Source organism: Cinclus cinclus, chromosome 14 (assembly GCF_963662255.1).
Source record: "Cinclus cinclus chromosome 14, bCinCin1.1, whole genome shotgun sequence".
NCBI lineage: Eukaryota > Metazoa > Chordata > Aves > Passeriformes > Cinclidae > Cinclus > Cinclus cinclus.
Genome location: NC_085059.1, coordinates 2,663,337 through 2,680,403, shown reverse-complemented (window position 1 = coordinate 2,680,403; position 17,067 = coordinate 2,663,337). Strand labels below are relative to the sequence as shown.

Here is a 17,067-nt window from a genome sequence, read left to right as displayed (position 1 = left end):
TCCTGGTGGGTCCTTTCCTGCTCGGGACATTCCATAATTCCATGACACTCCACAGTTCCACAACTCCACAGTTCCACGATTCCTTCACTTCCCTCTCCCCTCAGAACCCCTCATGACGTCACAGCCCTTCGCCGTGACGTCACGGGCCCGCTCCCAGCAGCCCCCGCGCACAAGATGGCGGCGCGGGGCGGCGGGCGGTGAGCGAGGGGCGGCAGCGGCCGCGGGCCGCCATGACCTACACGGCCGAGCAGCTGGACGGGGTGCAGCGGTGAGCGGCAATGGGGAGCCAGCGGGGACACGGGGGGCGGCGGGTGGAGCCCGGGGAGAGGCGGGGACAGGGCCCGGGCTGACCCCCCGTGTGCGCCCTCAGGATCAAGCGGTGCCGGGATTACTACGAGATCCTGGGGGTGAGCCGGGACGCCGGCGAGGAGGAGCTGAAGCGGGCGTACCGCAGGCTGGCCCTCAAGTTCCACCCCGATAAGAACCGTGCGCCCGGAGCCACCGAGGCCTTCAAAGGTGAGGGGGCCCTGGGGAAGCGTGAGGGGCAGCGCCGGTGAGGAGGTGCCTAAGGAGCCGGGCGGGGTTCCGGACACAGCAGCGTCCTCACAGAACCCTGCTGCGGATCGTGCTGCAAAATACACGTTTCCCTTAGAAACGATGGGAAATGCATCCCAGGTCTCATGCCCAGATACTTCTGAGGAGCTGTACAAGGGGCTGGAGGGACTGGAGAAGGGGAGTGGCCTCTACACTGTTAGAAAGGATAGATGGGATATTAGGAAGAAATTTTTCCCTGTGAGGGTGCTGACGTCCTGGCAGAGGGTGCCCAGAGAAACTGTGGCTGCCCCTGGATCCCTGAAGTGTCCAAGGCCAGGCTGGATGGGGCTTGGAACAACCTCGTCAAGTGGGAGCTGTCCCTGTTGATGGCAGGGGATTGGAATGAGGTGATGATCTTCGTGGTTCCTTCCAACCCAAACCATTCTGGGATTCCATGATATTGAAGAAGGTTCGGAACTTGGAACTGACACTGCCCATGCAGGAGAATTAGGTGTTTGTCGTCAGCTACTGCTCCTTATCATGAATAAATTGTTATTTTTATATATATGTATGGGAGTATGAAATTGAATGCCATGTGCTGTATCTGGAGTTCTCAGTTATGCTGCAGTGTTACTGTCTGAACTCATCCATATTTCCCCTTCCCATGCAGCCCAGCAGGAGGAAAGCAAGTGATTCATTCACAGTCTGTTAAAACAAGGAGCTTCTGGAGGGATGTTCTTTATTTGTTTGGGTTTGGGTTTGTATTTCTGTATGAACTTGTTCTGTCAAAGATCAAAGAAGAAGATGAACCAAACAAGCACTTCTGAGTGGTTGGATGTCAGGTGTGAAATAGAAGTGCCACAGGGCTTCAGGAACATCTCTGCCAGCAGGAAAAACTTGGGAGAGCCCTGGGCATTTTAATTGGTCCCTGCAGTTATTAACTTTGTGTTAATTGTATGTGGGACATGGAGGTTCACTCGGACCAAACTTGCATTTGGCTTGAGCTGATAAAATGTTCTATTCTCACCCAATTTCTTGGCCTAAGTGAACTCCCATGTCAGTTTTACAAATACTTCAAGTCTCTCCATATTCTTGAACTCTTTCTCCTGACATCAGTGACAGCAGGAAGTGGTCTCCATCACAGGTAATGCCAGAGCTGTTACACATCTTTTGCAAAAGTAGCTCAATCTTTGATCAAACACAAGTTCCCTAGGCTTGTTTTTTGCTTCTCCACCTAGAAAAGCATGAGCTCTGGGGATGTAACACTGATTTTAATTCCCTCTCCAGCAATAGGCAACGCTTTTGCAGTTCTGAGCAACCCTGAGAAACGGCTCCGCTACGATGAACTGGGGAGTGACCACGAGCACGTCAGCACTGGCCAGGCCAGGCACTACAATTACTACACAGAATTCGAGGCAGACATCACACCAGAAGAAATATTCAATGTGTTTTTTGGTGGGCACTTCCCTACAGGTCAGTACCTGTCTGCAGTGGTTTCGAAGGGCACTGGACTGACTAACCCTGAGGGAACAGCTGGAGCTGGGAGAAGGCAGGGCCAGGCTGGATTTTGGGAGAAGTTTCTTCCCCCAGAGGGTGCTGGGCACTGCCCAGGCTCCCCAGGGAATGGGCATGGCCCCGAGGCTGCCAGAGCTCCAGGGGTGTTTGGACAACACCCCCAGGGATGCTCAGGGGGGAATCGTTGGGGTGTCTGATCCTCTTCCAACTCAGCATATTCTGTGATTCCATAAACCATGGTGATGCATCTTTTCACATTTGATTTCTGCCTTTCTTTTATTCCCTCCATCATCTGAAGCCAGTAATAGTATGGGAGGTAAAATAGAGTGTGAATGAAAAGGGATGAGAGTTGATGATGGTTGGACTCAGTGACCTCAGAGGTCTTTTCCAACATGAACAATTCCATGACTGGGTTGTAGTTGAGGCACCTGACAGCATTCCAGGCCAGCAGGAAACAGGAGAAACAGGAGCTTCTGTGCCTCACAGCAGCCTGTGCTGTAATGAATTTACAGCCTGCCAGGATGCAGAGGATGTGCAGGATGCAGGGGATGTGCAGTGGGAGCTGCACATGGAGTAGCTCCATGCATGTCTCAGCCCAGCCTTGGTGTTTGGATTTGTAGGAAAAATAGATCCTGCAAGATCAGTGGATTAAAAGGAAATCTGAAAGGTGTGAAGACTTCAAGGACCTTCCTGGCAGCATCTAAGGAGTTGCTCTAGCACTCCTGGGAACTTTACACCTCCAAGGTGTTGTCACAAAATGTGAGGTACACCCCAGTTACTACAGCCTGCAGACACAAAGACGAGTAGTTATTCACTAAACCTTGCTGTGAATGGTGCATTTGCAGCTAAGGGGACCTCAGATCCCAGACTGGTACCAGTGGATATGCAAAGCCAAGCCCAGCATAGTGTAATTCCAGCTGTACTCTGCAAGTTTTCCATCTCTGACAGTGCAAGGAATTGCACCTGGATGTGCCTTTTGTGGGATATCACCCTCATGGAATGGGCCTGTGGGGAACAGGGATGCTTGGAGTTGAGGGTTTAGGTTAGGGTTAGGACTACGGCTAGGTTAGGGCTAGGGCTAAAGTTGGGGTTAGGGTTTGGGTTAGATTTAGAGCTAGGGCTAGGGTTAGCATTAGTTTTGGGTTTGACCTAGGGTTAGGGCTAGGGCTAAGGTTAGGTTTATTGTTGACGTTTTGACAGGGTTAGTGTTAGGTTTATTGGTTAGGGGTTTTGTTAGGGTTGTTGTCTGGCCTGTAGATTCTCATGGAACCACCTAAGAGGTCTTTGCAGTAATTCATCCCTATGTTTGTGTGTGAAGCCAGGGGCAAGGAAGACTGTAAGTGTTAGGGTTAGGGTTAGGGTTAGGGTTAGGATTAGGTTTTTGTTTAAGGGTTAGGGTTTTGATTAGGGTAATGTCAGGTTTATGGTTTATGTTGGGTTTAAGCTAGGGTTATGATCTGAGCTATTTTAAAGGTTGCTGTTAGGTTTAGTGTTAGGGCTAAGGCTAAGGTTAGGGTTAGGGCTAAGGCTAGGGTTAGTGTTAGTTTTGAGTTAGGGTTTTGGCTAGGGTTATTGTGTTAGGGTTTATGTTTGTTTTATTGTCTGGCCGGTAGATTCTGGTAGAACCACCTCTTTCTAAGAGGACTTTTCAGTAATTTATCCCCACGTTTGTGTGTGCAGCCAAGGGGGAGACAGAAGGTTAGGTTAGGGTTAGGGCTAGGGTTAGCCCTTAGGGTTAGGGTTGGGGTAGGGGTAGTGTTAGGGTTAAGGTTGGGGTTGGGGTTTGGTTGGGGTTATTTTCAGGCCAGTAGAATATGGAGGAACCTTCTCTATCTCCAACGGCTTTGTAGTTATTTATCCCCAGGTTTGGTTCTGGAGCCAGGGGGGAGGTAGAGGGTTTAGGGTTAGGGTAGGGATAGGGCTAGGTCTGGGGTTAGGGTTTGGGTTTGAGTTAGGAAATTGAGCTATGGTTTAGGGTTTGTTTAAAGGCTAGGCTTAGGAAATTGAGCTGTGGGTTAGGCTAAGGGTTAGGGTTAGTGTTGCATTTGGGTTAGGGTTAGAGCTGGTGTTAAGGTTTGGGTCAGGGCTAGGGTTGTGGTTGGGGTTAGGGTTATTGGTTTAGGTCTGTTTGGTTAGGGTTAGGTTTGGTTTTAGTGTTGGGGTTATTGGGCTAGGGTTAGGGTTAGAGCTAGAGCTAGAGGTAGTGTTAGAGTTACTGGATTAGGGTTACGTTAGGGTTATTTTCAGCCCTGTAGATTCTGGTGGAACCACCTCTTTCTAAGAGGGCTTTGCAGTAATTTATCCCCAGGTTTTTGTGTGGAGCGAAGGGGGAGGTAGAGGGTTAGGGTTAATGTTGGGTTTGGGTTAGGGTTGGGAAATTGAAGAGCTCTGGGAGGGTTTAGGGTTAGGGCTAGGGTTCAGCTTAGGCTTAAGGCTAGGGCTAGGCTGTGGCTAAGGTTAAGGTCAGGTTTTGGGTTAGGTTTAGGGCTTGGACTAGGGTTAGCATTAGTTTTAGGTTAGCATTTATGTTTTTTTAATTAGTTTTAGTTTGACCTAGGGTTAGGGTTAGGTTAAGGGCTAGGGTTGGGGTTAGGGCGAGGGTTAGGTTTATTGTTTGGTTTTCGACAGGGTTAGAGTTAGTGGCATTGGATTAGGGTTTATGTTTGGATTATTTTCAGCCCAGTAGAGTCTGGTGGAGCCACCTGTTTCTAAGAGGGCTTTGAAGTAATTTATCCCCAGATTTGTGTGTGGAGCCAAAGGGGAGGCAGCCTGTAAGGGTTGGGTTTAGCATTAGGGTTAGGGCTAGGTCTGGGGTTAGACCTTAGGTTTAGGGTTAGGAGTAGGGTTAATGTTTGGGTTAGGGTTAGGAGATTGAGAAGCTGGGCAAAGTGTTACATTACTGGGTTTATCACGGAGACTGGTGTGAATGAGAAAATGGGGATTTTTATCAAAGCAGGAAAGAGGCAGGACATAAAAAGAAAATTTTGTTTTAGTAGTTGTTCTAGTAAACAGGAGTTTGCTCACTGGGCTTTTGATGCTTCATTTGTGGCTTTGTTTTTACTGGGCATTTTTCCTCTATGGATATTCCATGGAAAAATAATTAAATTTAAAGTGTTACATGTGATTAAATTCAAAGGAAGACTCCATGTGGCAGAGTGTTGCAGTTGTAGTAAGAGAGGCTACAAGTTCTTCTCATTAAAAATAAATGAGAAAGAAAAGAAATAAAAGAAAAAAAAAGAAATAAAAGAAACTGCTGCCAGAAATTCTTGGAGAAATTTAAAATTTGGGAAAACTTTTTTTCTAGGCACCCCTATAAAAGCCGTTCTTCTTTTCCCACACTGGCTGCTTCTTTTCACAGCTTGGTAAAATCCTGTCTGGGCAATGTTGAAGGATAGAAATAAAGTTTCTTTTTTCCCAAAAGAAACTTTCTTCCTTGGAGCAAGCCTGTCTTGGCTGCTGTTGGAGCTCTGACTGTACACATGCCTAGAGCTTGGAAAATCTTTGAGCAAGATTTTGACAGAGGTTTTGACACAATAGCAGGGGTCACCTTTGTCCAGGTTTATTGCAGGATTCTTTGGGAAACGCAAAAAAAAAAAAGGGGGACAGGATAGGAGTATAAAATAATGTGATATCTTCTCCAGGACTTAAAAATAGTTTTGCATTTCTGTTGTGCTGATAAGCCACAGATTTCAATTCTCTAACACAAAGACATTCTGAATTTCAAAAGAGGAGAGCACAGCTATTATTAAGATATTCATATGGTGATAAAATCAGTTCCTGAGCTTCAAATTGAAGCAGCAAATGCAATTCTTCCTTCATTTTAGATTTTTTTAAAAATAAATCTACCACATTCCATGTGCAAGAAAGAAAATTCTGAATTGTTCTCCTTTTTTACTCTTTTTTTAAATCTCCTTCTTTATTATAAAATAATTAAGTGACATTATTAATGGCTTGAAGGCAGAGGAATTCGAAATAAGGGTAGAAGACCACATTCAGTAATTATGGGAGACCATAGTTCACAGCCTGAGCCTGGTGAGGCAAATTCATTGTCCTGCCACAGCCCTGCAAGTGAATGCGACAAGAGCAGCCTTAAAATATGAGATACAATCATAGAAATCAGAACATGTTTCTGCATCTTGATTTAAATTAAGATGGATTGGAGCACACTACAATTTCTCTGGTAGGCTTTTTGGAATAACATTGTGGTGATGTTTAATTCTCAGGTGGTCTGTGTTTTTTACTCTGAGATGTCCTAGCTGTAATTCAGGCTGTGGAGTATAAACCTGGATAATTCAGCAGAAGCTGAGGAATGCAGGTGAGTCCCAGATGGGTGAAACATGTGTGTGGCTGGTTTGTTTTGCAGGGAATATCCACATGTTCTCCAATGTAGCCAGAGATGCTCACTATTACCCACGGAGGCACCGGGCTGAGAGGGCGTGGACACAGGAGCCAGAGGAGGAGGAGCACAGGCCACAGGTAGCCAGGAAGAGAGATTCCTCAGCTTTAATATTTAAATATTTCAGCAGGGTCAGGGATCCTCCAAAAATCCTTCCAAAGCCAGGACAAACCCTCTCATGCTTGAGTGCTCAGTGTTTGTCCTCAAGGGCCACAGCCACAGTGATGTTTTCTTTGTCACTATGTGGTTTTTGTTAATCACTGCTGTAAAGATCCATTGTGTTTGCAGCTCTCAGGCCCTCCAGTTTCTTCCTCTGAGGGTTTTGCTGCTTGCTTGCTTTTTGCAAGCTCCAGTGCTTGATAATACAACAACAATTTAGTCCAAATGAGGATTGGTGATGGATATGGATGTAGTGGTTTGTCCTCAAGGTGGATTTAATCCTTCAGTAAATGAGCACCCAGGGGCTGCACAGGCCTCTTCCAGCTGGGGACAGGATGGGCCTGGGGCATATTTCTGCCAGCTGAGACTTCCAGAGGAGACACAAGGTGTGCTTTGTTGGCAGTGCACACACCTGCCACCTGCCTTGGCAAGCTCTTCCTCTGGAGACAGTCAGTTAACCTCCAGGGATCATTCTCTGTGGAAAATGAGTTTTTCCTTGTGAGTCTCAGGCTCAGGGAAAAAAAAAAAAAATCCTGGTACAGCTGACAGACAGCTAAGCTGGGGGAAGTGAATCCAGCCCCCCACTTCAGGAAGGAACTGAGGGGCTGGAGCATGTCCCGGGAAGGGAACAGAGTTTGGGAAGGGTCTGGAGCCCCAGGAGAGGCTGAGGGAGCTGGAAAGGGGCTCAGCCTGGAGAAAAGGAGGCTCAGGGGGGACCTTGTGGCTCTGCACAACTCTCTGACAGGAGAGGGGATTTGGGATCTGCTCCAGGGAACAGGGACAGGAGGAGAGGGAAGGGCCTCAGGCTGGGCCAGGGGAGCTCAGGGTGGACAGCAGCAGGAATTTCTCCATGGAAAGGGTGCTCAGGGATTGGAACTGCCCAGGGAGGTTTGGGGTGCCCATCCCTGGAGGTGTCCCAGGAACTGCTGGAGGTGGCACTGAGTGCTCTGGGCTGGGGACAGGGTGGGGATCAGGCACAGCTGGGACTGGATGGGCTGCAAGAGCTTTTCCAACCTCGGTGATCCTGGGATTCTGTGAATCCCACATCAGGAATCCTTGTTGGTATCCCAGGGCAGAGGGCAAAGCCTGAATAGCTGAATATTGTATTTTCCTGTGGATGAGAAAAGGCATTTAAAAATCAGTTTAGAAAGAAATGGAAGAGCAGAGGGAAAGATCAGTGTTTTTTCTTTGATAGTGTTTCCACTCTTTTGTTCTGCTAAATTAATCTAGTCAAAAGCCCCAGTGCTTGCATCCTGTCTGAAGTTATACTGCATGGGAGCTCTTAACCCTTTAGTGCTCAGCCATTAAATGCAGGACTTGAGCAAAGGCTGATATCTTTAGGGAATTGCACATGGGAATTGCAGGGTGTTCCTGCAGGCTGGAGTGGCCACTGACAGGTACAATAGTGCTCTGGGCACTGTGAAGAAAGGGGCAGAGGAAAAGATAATGGAAAGAAGATGTTCATGAGTGTTTTGATGTTATTAATCAGGGGTTTTAGAAATTACAATGTCTTCCCTTCCAAAATCCCAGAGAACTTCCTCTTTTTCCTTACAAGTTTGCACATTGTTGAGCTGTGATTGATAGCCTGGTTTCTGTGAACAGATGCCTTTTTCCCTCTCTGTATTTTCTTGACTGCTAGTCCTTGTACTTTTCAGAATTCATACTCTGCATTTATCCAGTTGATGCCAGTTTTCATCATCATAATAGTGTCAGTTATAACCCAGCTGATGGCCACCAACCCACCCTACAGCTTATTCTACAAATCGTAAGTCCTTTAAAACCACATTTTTCTGCTGTTGCTGTTTGCTATATGGAGGCAGATGAAAGCTGGGTTTGATAGCAAAATGCATCTTAATGTACTGCTCTTTAGAGAAAATGTTTCCAGTTTGTAAATAAGGAAATAGCAATAGCCTGCACTGGTGAGTTCTGAGCACTGTCAAGTTACCTGTGGAGAGCTTTAGTGCACAGGGTGTTGAACTGAGAGGGTCAGAAACTTTCCTCAACTGTCCTGGAATGGTTTTGCACAGTGATACAGGGTGGGGAGTGTGGCTGTCAGTCAGCCTCTGATCTGACCAACGCCCCAAATCTGTGGGCCATCCCTGAGGTTCCTCGAGAAAGCAGCTTAAAAATGAAAGCTGTGGTTTACAGTGTAAATCCACATCTTTTCCAGAGCACAAATTCCACTGGAAGTTCAACAAATCATTAAAGCCTTGAAACGTCCTGGTTTTAACCTGTCCAGAGGAGTAGAGCCCTGGGGCTGGTGGGCTCTGGGAGCAGAAGGACCCCACCAGAGCTGCAGTACTGGGAGCCTGGGGAGCTTGTGGGGCAGAGGAAAACTCACGTGCTGCTCTCAGCATCGAGGGCTGGAGAAGGGAAGGAGCTGTCCTGGGCTGGCCTTTATTGAGAGAGAAGAGGGATTGGCAGGTTTGGGGCAAGCAGCAGAGTGCTCCAGGGAACACAGTCTCCTTGTTCCCTTGTAGGAGTAAAGCTGCTCAGGGCCAGCCTTCCCCTCCTCTCCTCTGCCAGAGCAGCCCAACACCCCTCATCATTTTACCACACGATGTCAGTGTGAGGCTCTCAGAAAAGAACAGGAGGTTGGATGTTTTTAGGGTGGTTTTTTTTTCCAGGGAGTGTTTTTGCTATCTGCCAGTCCCATGTGAAACCTCCCACGCTGCCCCCACAGCAGCTGAGCTGCTTTTCTTCACTCCCTCCCCTTCTACTGGTGGTGGGATCCTGGTTCAGAGTTAGGCTGTTTATCTAAATCATAGCCTTAAAACAACTGAACAACCTGAAGACTAAAAGAAAGTGGGGACACCTCTGAGACACAGGGAGAGAGAAGGAGGAGTCCAGGCAAAAGGGGCAAAACAGGATTCCTTTGAGTAGAGTGTAACCTTTGTGTTTTGGCTGCCTGCCTCTCTCTGTGGGCAGTGATTCGAGCAGAGGCCTGGGTATCTTTGCTCAGATAAGGACTTTTAACTCCAGGAGTGTGGTTTAACCCAGTGACTGTGTCAGAGGGGCTGGTTCTTCCTACAGGGTATTTTCCAGCCTGTTCCATCCCTCTCTTTGCTTATGGGTGATTATAAAACCCTGAAGAAAAGTGTAACTAGAATCTCCCCTGCTAAATTTTATTTCTACTAAAGGATCCAAAGAATTGGAAAATCCAGATGCAGCTGCATTGTGCCCTAAGTTTTTATAAACTGTGGGATATTTTCCTATGGTTGGATTCTGTTTGTACTGCACAGCTTGCTGTCCATGAGATTGTAATTTCCTGACTGGATGGTTGAGGGAGCCATAATCCTGCAGAAATGAACTGTACAAGCATTGCTGTAAATATTTTCCTCTGGAAATGCTAATATGGAGAAATAGCTCTTGATTTCTTGAGGTCTGAACTGCTGAAACATCTGATTTCTCTCTGCTGCTCCCTCAGGTCCATAGGCCACGTTGTCAGCAGAGAAACAGAGAACTTGCAGGTGCCTTACTATGTTGATAAAAACTTTGAAAAGAATTATCAAGGAGCAGAACTTCAAGAGCTTGAGAAAACAGTTGAGAAAGATTACATAGACTACATTCAGACCAGCTGCTGGAAGGAGAAACAGCAAAGTAAGTTATTTCTGTCCCAAGGGTGTTTCAGGGGTGGGGGGTGGTTGTGCCTCACAAAGCTCTGCTGTTTTTAGCCTCAGTTTCCAATCCTTGTAACATCTCAGCCTTGCACTGGTTTAAGGTGTCTCACATCTGCTCTTAACACTGAACTTGCTATTTTTGAGATCTGTCAAAACCCGTTTTAAGTGATTCTGAGAGATGAGTGGAAAGGTGACTTCACCATTTGAGATGCTTTTTTCCACTCAGGTTTTAATGGTTGAATAACCCTTAGTGATGTTTTAAACATACAACCCACCACATTTATCTAGCCCTGACAGATTTCTAGGCTGGAAAAGATCTTGAAACATCACCTATTCCATGTTTCCTTTGCTGGAGCAGGATCAGTTTTGTTTTGACTGGCTCCACGAGAAGTTTCTGTAACTTTTTCCTTCAGATTTCTCCAGGAGAGTCCAGAGCATGTCCAGGTGCTCTGGGCTCCCTGGGCTGTGTTCCTGGTGTCAGTTTTCAGAGCATGCTTCTGTGGTTTGGGGTGTTATTTGCATTTTCTATCTTTAGCTGAGTTGGAGATCATGTTTTTCATCATTTTCAAGTCTTAAAAAAATGAGAATTGAATGCAGAAAGGAAGAACAGAGATGTGAGCATTGAAAATCAAAATTCAAAATTCTTACTCAGCCCTGAGTGGATCAGTGGCACAAATAAATGCATGTTAACCCCATATTTCATTGCTTGTTAATTGCTACTAATCTAGTTCATTGAAGAGACAGCAAATTCCTGCTGCTTGCAGGATGGTAAGAAATAACAGAAATCACAAGGAGGAGCTTAAGCTGGGATGTTGTGACTGGTTTTATTCACTGATTTTATTCACCTAAAGAGCTCATCACCCTCAAATGAGTCAACACTGAGTAGTGCTGTGTGTAAAGGAAGCTGGATCAAGTTGTGTCTGTGTGACTGCTCAGGAGCAGCAGGCAAGCTGCTTTCACACGCTGGTGGGGGTTTTAAATTGCTCTGTGCAGAGCAGTCCTCAGCACACTGCTGAAAAATGCCTTTGCACTTGTTTTCAGTTTCTTCACCAATTTATCTAAAGAAGACTCATTTAATCCTAAAGAAGAGGTAAAATAGTGTTGCTGATTCCTGGTTCTTTACAAGTATTTGATGGGAAGGCTTGCTTTGGCTTATTTTACATAAAAGTTACGAATCCTGCTTTTAAAGAGAAATAAAAAGATGTAGGCTCTGAAGTTAAGAAAGAAAATAACGTACAATATAAGAACATAAAAGGCTTGAAGTTTTTGATGTGTTTGATTGGTGAACTTTGAGTATCTGTGGCTAGCAGGAGCAGCCTCCAGGGATAATGTGGATGTTCATACGAATAAATGTACACTTGCTAAAGGGGAGAGTTTATTTCTTACAGAAAAATCCCTTGAGTTGACTTGGTGCATCTGAAAGTCACTACATTATCTCTTTCACAGAGAGCTGGAGCTGAGGAGAGCCCAGCCCCAAAGAGGGGACAGGGTTTGTGAGTCTGAGAGAGCCCAGGAGAGGGGCATGATCCTGGAGTGCCAAGCCCTGCTTCTCCAGAGCTTTGTGCACTCAGGGACTGTGTTAGTCACCAGCTGCAAATACATTTACAGCAGCCACAGTTAGCACAGCCTGAGGCCACGCTGTCATTCAAAACTCACCTTTTCAGAGTGCTTCCCATCCAGGCCATCATAGCTGAGACTGGGCTGACCTTAGGACAGTCATGTTTGTAAAAATAAACTCTGAATGGAGTGCTGGGGAAGAGTTCTGCAGATGCTGAGGCAGTTCTTAGTCAGCTGTTGCTGCACAGTGTCAGTCCCTTAATCCTTGCTGAAGTGTTGGACTCGGTGGGGTGAGCTTTTTGTCAGTTGAATGTCTATTTATAGTACATTTGTTGTGTTTACTGAGGGCACGTTTCCCCTGAGCACCAGCAAAACAGACAGAGGTGAGTAGTTCAGGAACAGTTTGGGTTTTAAAGTCCTTGATTTGAAGATCTGAAGTGCATTACCTGGTGTCCAACAACCTTAAGGAAAACCTTTGAAATACTGGATTGGTTGTACCTTGTTCAGCCAGTCAGTTTTACAGTGCTGCACCACACTGCTCAGCAGAGCAGGCTGTGAAAGTTGGGTGTGCTGTGGGTTTGGATCTTCTGAAATCTGTGGCACAGTTAAGTTAAAAAAGCACATCCCAGGTTTTACAGGAGATGGTTCAGCTGGGATGGCTCAGTTGTAAAGTGAGGTTGCAGGGAGGTCACAAAGAGGCAACTGGAAAGAGAATCAGGGTAAGTATCACAGAATCATGGAATGGTTTGGGTTGGAAAGGGCCTTAAAGCTCATCCAGTGCCAGCCCTGCCATGACAGGGACACCTCCCACTGTCCCACGCTGCTCCAGCCTGGCCTTGGGCGCTTCCAGGGATCCAGGGGCAGCCACAGCTGCTCTGGGCACCTTGTGCCAGCCCTGCCCACCCTGCCAGGGAGGAATTTCTTGTGTATATCCAATGTAAATATAGTTGGAATTCAGAACCTCCTTGAAGAAAACGCTTCAAAGGAACTATTCTGTAAACCCACAAGGAGCAAATGTGATGGAGTGAACGCTGTCAAAAATGCAGGGAACAATTTTCGCCAATTGGATAAATATAAACTGAGATTCTCTACTGCACAGCTCCAGGGACTCTGGGCTCAGGGACAATTACCTGAGACTGGTTTTTACTGGAGGCTTGACAAGGCTGTGCCCAGCACTGTGTGAGTGGTATTTTAGTTACAAACCTTTAAATGGATTCCTGCTCTAAAATGAGCTCTTCCTGCTTGTCAATTTGTGAAGCTTTTTCAGGGAGTAGGAGGGTTAAATGGCTTTAAATTTCAGTGGGACAGGGACAGAGGACATAAGGCATGAAAGGATCTATTGAAGTTCTTTCCACTCTGAATAATTTTGTAAAATGAGGGGCTTGTAAGGTGTATAAAAGCTCTTTGAAAAATTAAGTGTCATCAGGTAGCCTGTGCTTACGGAGATGTTGACCTTTTCAGAAGTAAATTACTGTTGCTCTCCTTGGTGCATCTAATCCTGCAGCCAAATTATTCTGCAGGGAGAAACCTGTATTAAGACTTACTCGGCTAATCAGCAAAAGAAACTTCTCTGAATTACTGGGAGGAAATAATTTAAACAATGGGATTATTTCAGTTTTATGTGGCTTTTGAGAAGAAGGGGAGCAAAATGCAAAGCACATTTGAGATTGTTCGTGAAAGGGCAGGGAGCCCTTACAGACGAGTCCCTTGGGTAGCTGTTCACCTCCCTTGCTTCAGTACCCACAGAAATTAAAATTTAAAAGTGCCACAAGGATAACAAAGCACTTAAATCAGTTATTTAAAGGAGGCTCAGGGCTTCACCCTAATACATCTTTTTCTTTCATCTTCCAGAGTCTGATTTGTCCAATTTGGCCAAGCTCTACAGAGATGAGCGGTTAAAACAGAAAGCAGAGTCCCTGAAACTTGAGCACTGTGAGAAGCTCTCCAGTCTGATTGGGATGCACAAAGGGGGGTGACCAGGACGCACACCTTCCGTACTTTTATTTATTGCTGTTTTAACTTAGGTTTTTCTTTTCCTCCATGTGAAAAGAAGGAGTCTGTTGTAAAGAGTCTGGATACCGGAATCCCTCTGCAGGCAGTGCAGAGAGGGGCCAGCACAAGCTGCAGGGCTGCTGTTTGCTGTAATATATCCTGTACATTAGATTTGGTTCCAAGGACCAGTGGCACTTTGTAAATTCATTCCCCAGGACACGCTCTGAGCTCGGACCCCGTCTGCCTGGGTGCTTTGGCTGCCCTCCAGGCTGTGTGTGTTTCCCAGGAGAGCTGGCTCCTCACTGCTTCCCACCTTTCCTGTGGATCTGCAGCTCCCTGGATCTCCCGACAGCGCCTGCTGGGGCTGGGTGTCACCTTCCCCTGTCCCTCGGGGCTATGCCGCAGAGCTGGGGTGGTTCCAGTGCAGGAGGGACAGTCCCTGCCCCAGGAGAGGCACATTCCCAGCTCTCCGAGGGAGGGCTGTGCCCGTCCTGACCACCAGCATGGGAGTCTGGGAATTGCACCCATTCCAGTGTCTGCCAGATTGTTGGGAAAGCAGAACTGTGGTCATTCCCTCCTCTGTTTCCAGTGGCATATTATGAAGCTGGCTACTCCATTCTGGTTTTTATCTGCACACTCCCCCAGCTTTCCCCAGGGCCCTGCTTTTTTCCAGTACAGTTCTCATGTAGCATATTTTTACTCTGTTGAGCAGCTATGAATGTTTCACTGTAGACATGATACTGCAAAGAAAAAGATCCATGTGGCAATGTCCTGGTTTTTCTTGATCCTCCTTCACGCAGCCAGGCCTTGAAGGGCAGGTTGATGCTGGGTTGTCCTTTTGAGCAGCAGAGAGACCAGAGTTAGGCCAGTGTTAGACCAGAGTTAAGCCAGTGTTGCTCCAGCTGAGCACCATGAAGCCCCCGAGGCAGGCTGGTGTGTGCCCTGCATGGAATGAGCTGCTCTTCCAGGGAATTCCTGCCCGGGGTGGGGGCTCACAGAACAAGACTGCTCCCCTCTGGCCCTGGGAATGGCAGTCAGGGACACCTCAGCAAGGCTCTGCTGTTACCACATGCCTGAAACTTGAGTCACACAGGATGCACAGGTGGCCTTGGCTGAAACCTAGGGAGTAGATGTTCAAAAGCTTGGGAAATGCCAGGATTAAACCTGCCTTTAAAGCTCAGACTGTCCCTGTACTGGGCACTGGTGCAGTGCTGTAGAAGTCCCAGTGGATGGAACTGGGGGTACCACATTGTGTCCCGTCCATGTCCCTGTCCCATCCATCAACATTGGGAGGTTTGGCAGGAAAGGATGCTGGAAAAAAAGAAACAAACTTTTCTGGGGTCTGCATGAAGATGAGGGGTTGATTTGAGGCCTGGTGCTTCTGCACATAAGCTCTAAACATCCCAGCTGGGAGGAGAAGATTCCAGGCACAGCAACAGTGCTGTAGTGGGATGTCATAAAAGGGAAAAAAGCCCCAACATAGTGACTCTCTAAATTGCATTTTTACGCCCCATTTGTAGGAAACCTTGTAGGAATGGGGGGAAGTTGAGTTGAATTTTTGGGACACCTGGAACAAGAGAAGGACCAGTGAAAAGGGCATTTAGAGACTGGTGTGGAGCATTCTTGGTGCAAGATTTTAAGGGCAACATTTGGTGATGATTCCAGTTTGGTGTCTGGCAAAGCAGGCAGCCTTAATTCTAGTATTTCCCACTTTGGAGCACGTGAGTGTACAAAAAGTGAAAAGAATGTTGCTTTTTGTATATTAAATAGCTTGTAGAATATATTAGAAATCTATTAAAGTGGTTGGACTTCGTTGCAGGGTTGGGATCTTCCCTGTCATTCCTGTGAGGCTGTAGAGGGATGCAGGTAAGGAGATGAAATCCAGTGACTTCCTGGACTCACAATGTCCTGCACGGAGCTCAAACTCCTCCATAGCGTTTTGCACTGAAGCCAGATTGTTCCTTTCATCCAAAGATCTCGAGGACTTGATGGAGACCTCCTGTGGGAAGCACAATCAGTTAGGAAATCCAGGAGGGAGGTAAAAGCATCCCCAGAAGCAATAAGTGTTTTGTTCCTAACCAGGGGCAGAGTGCTGTGAGGCGTGGGACCTGTGCGGTGACAAACAGGACAAGTAGTGTTTGTTCAGTGCTCCACAGGAGAAAGGAGAATCCCCTCTGGAACCCCTGATGTGGAAATGCATCGCTAAAATAATCCAAAGGGTACTTGGGATTCTGTCTGTGGGGCTGTTCCTGGCTGCGCCAAGCGCTCGAACACGGGTTGTGTGTGTATATATATTTATTTATTTTTAAATTAAAGACGTGACATGGCTTTGCCTGTCCTGTGCTCCCAGCCTGGCGCCGGGAGGGGGAGGCGACCATTTACCAGGGGGTGTGGGATGTGGGTATGGGACATGGGACATGGCTGAGGCCTTGGGATCGGGATCAGGGATGGGATTGGGATTGGGACTGGGATTGGAATTGGGGCTGAGATCAGGATTTGGGCTGGGATTGGGCCTGGAAGTGGGCCTAGAATTTGGGCTGGGATTGGAATTGGGGCTGCGGTTGGGATTGGGATTGGAATTGGGGCTGGGATTGGGATCGGGACTGGGATTGGAATTGGGGCTGAGATCAGGATTGGGGCTGGGACTTGGATAGGAATTGGGATCAGGACTGGGATCGGGATTGGGATTGGGACTGGGATCAGGGCTGGGTTCAGGACTGGGATTGTGGTTGGGATTGGAACTGGGGCTGGGATCAGGATTTGGATTGAGGCTGGGATTGGAATTGGGCCTGAGATCAGGATTGGGGCTGGGACTGGGATTGAAATTGGGATTGGGATCGGGGCTGGGATCAGGATTGGGACTGGGATTGTGATTGTGGCTGGGATTGGGGTCAAGGACTGAGCCCCCCCTGGGGGGGTGGGGCCTCTGGGTGGGTGGGGCCTGTGTTCCCACCTTCCCTGTAGGGGTGGGGTCTGTGCAGGCCCCACCCCACATCTTGCATCTGACGTGGGACCCTTAGGGAATGGGAATGGGAATGGGAATGGGTCTGAGGGCTGGGACTGGGACTGGGACTGGGACTGGGAATGGGATCAAGGTCTGGGAATGGGGTACAGGACTGGGAACAGGACTGAAGTCTTGGAATGGGGCACCAGAGTGGGAACGGGACGGAGGGCTGGGAGCAGAACAGGGAATGAGGCAGCGGACTGCCAACCCAGTTTGGAACAGGACAGGGGGCTGGGACAGCCCTGTGACACCCTGGCACGGGTGGGTCCCTGTGTCACACAGCACTGCAG

The 17,067-nt window shown here is 47.6% G+C and overlaps 1 protein-coding gene across 1 annotated transcript; it reads left to right on the top strand.

Annotated features, from left to right (window-relative positions):
- Nucleotides 1-184: 184 nt before the first annotated feature.
- On the top strand, nucleotides 185-16,102 carry DNAJC18 (DnaJ heat shock protein family (Hsp40) member C18). The gene is made up of 7 exons (XM_062501919.1): nucleotides 185-268; nucleotides 371-516; nucleotides 1,822-2,007; nucleotides 6,413-6,525; nucleotides 8,260-8,369; nucleotides 10,032-10,204; nucleotides 13,633-16,102. Exons 1-7 carry the CDS (start codon nucleotides 231-233, stop codon nucleotides 13,755-13,757), a joined length of 891 nt encoding a protein of 296 aa, XP_062357903.1. The 5' UTR covers nucleotides 185-230; the 3' UTR covers nucleotides 13,758-16,102.
- Nucleotides 16,103-17,067: the final 965 nt, after the last annotated feature.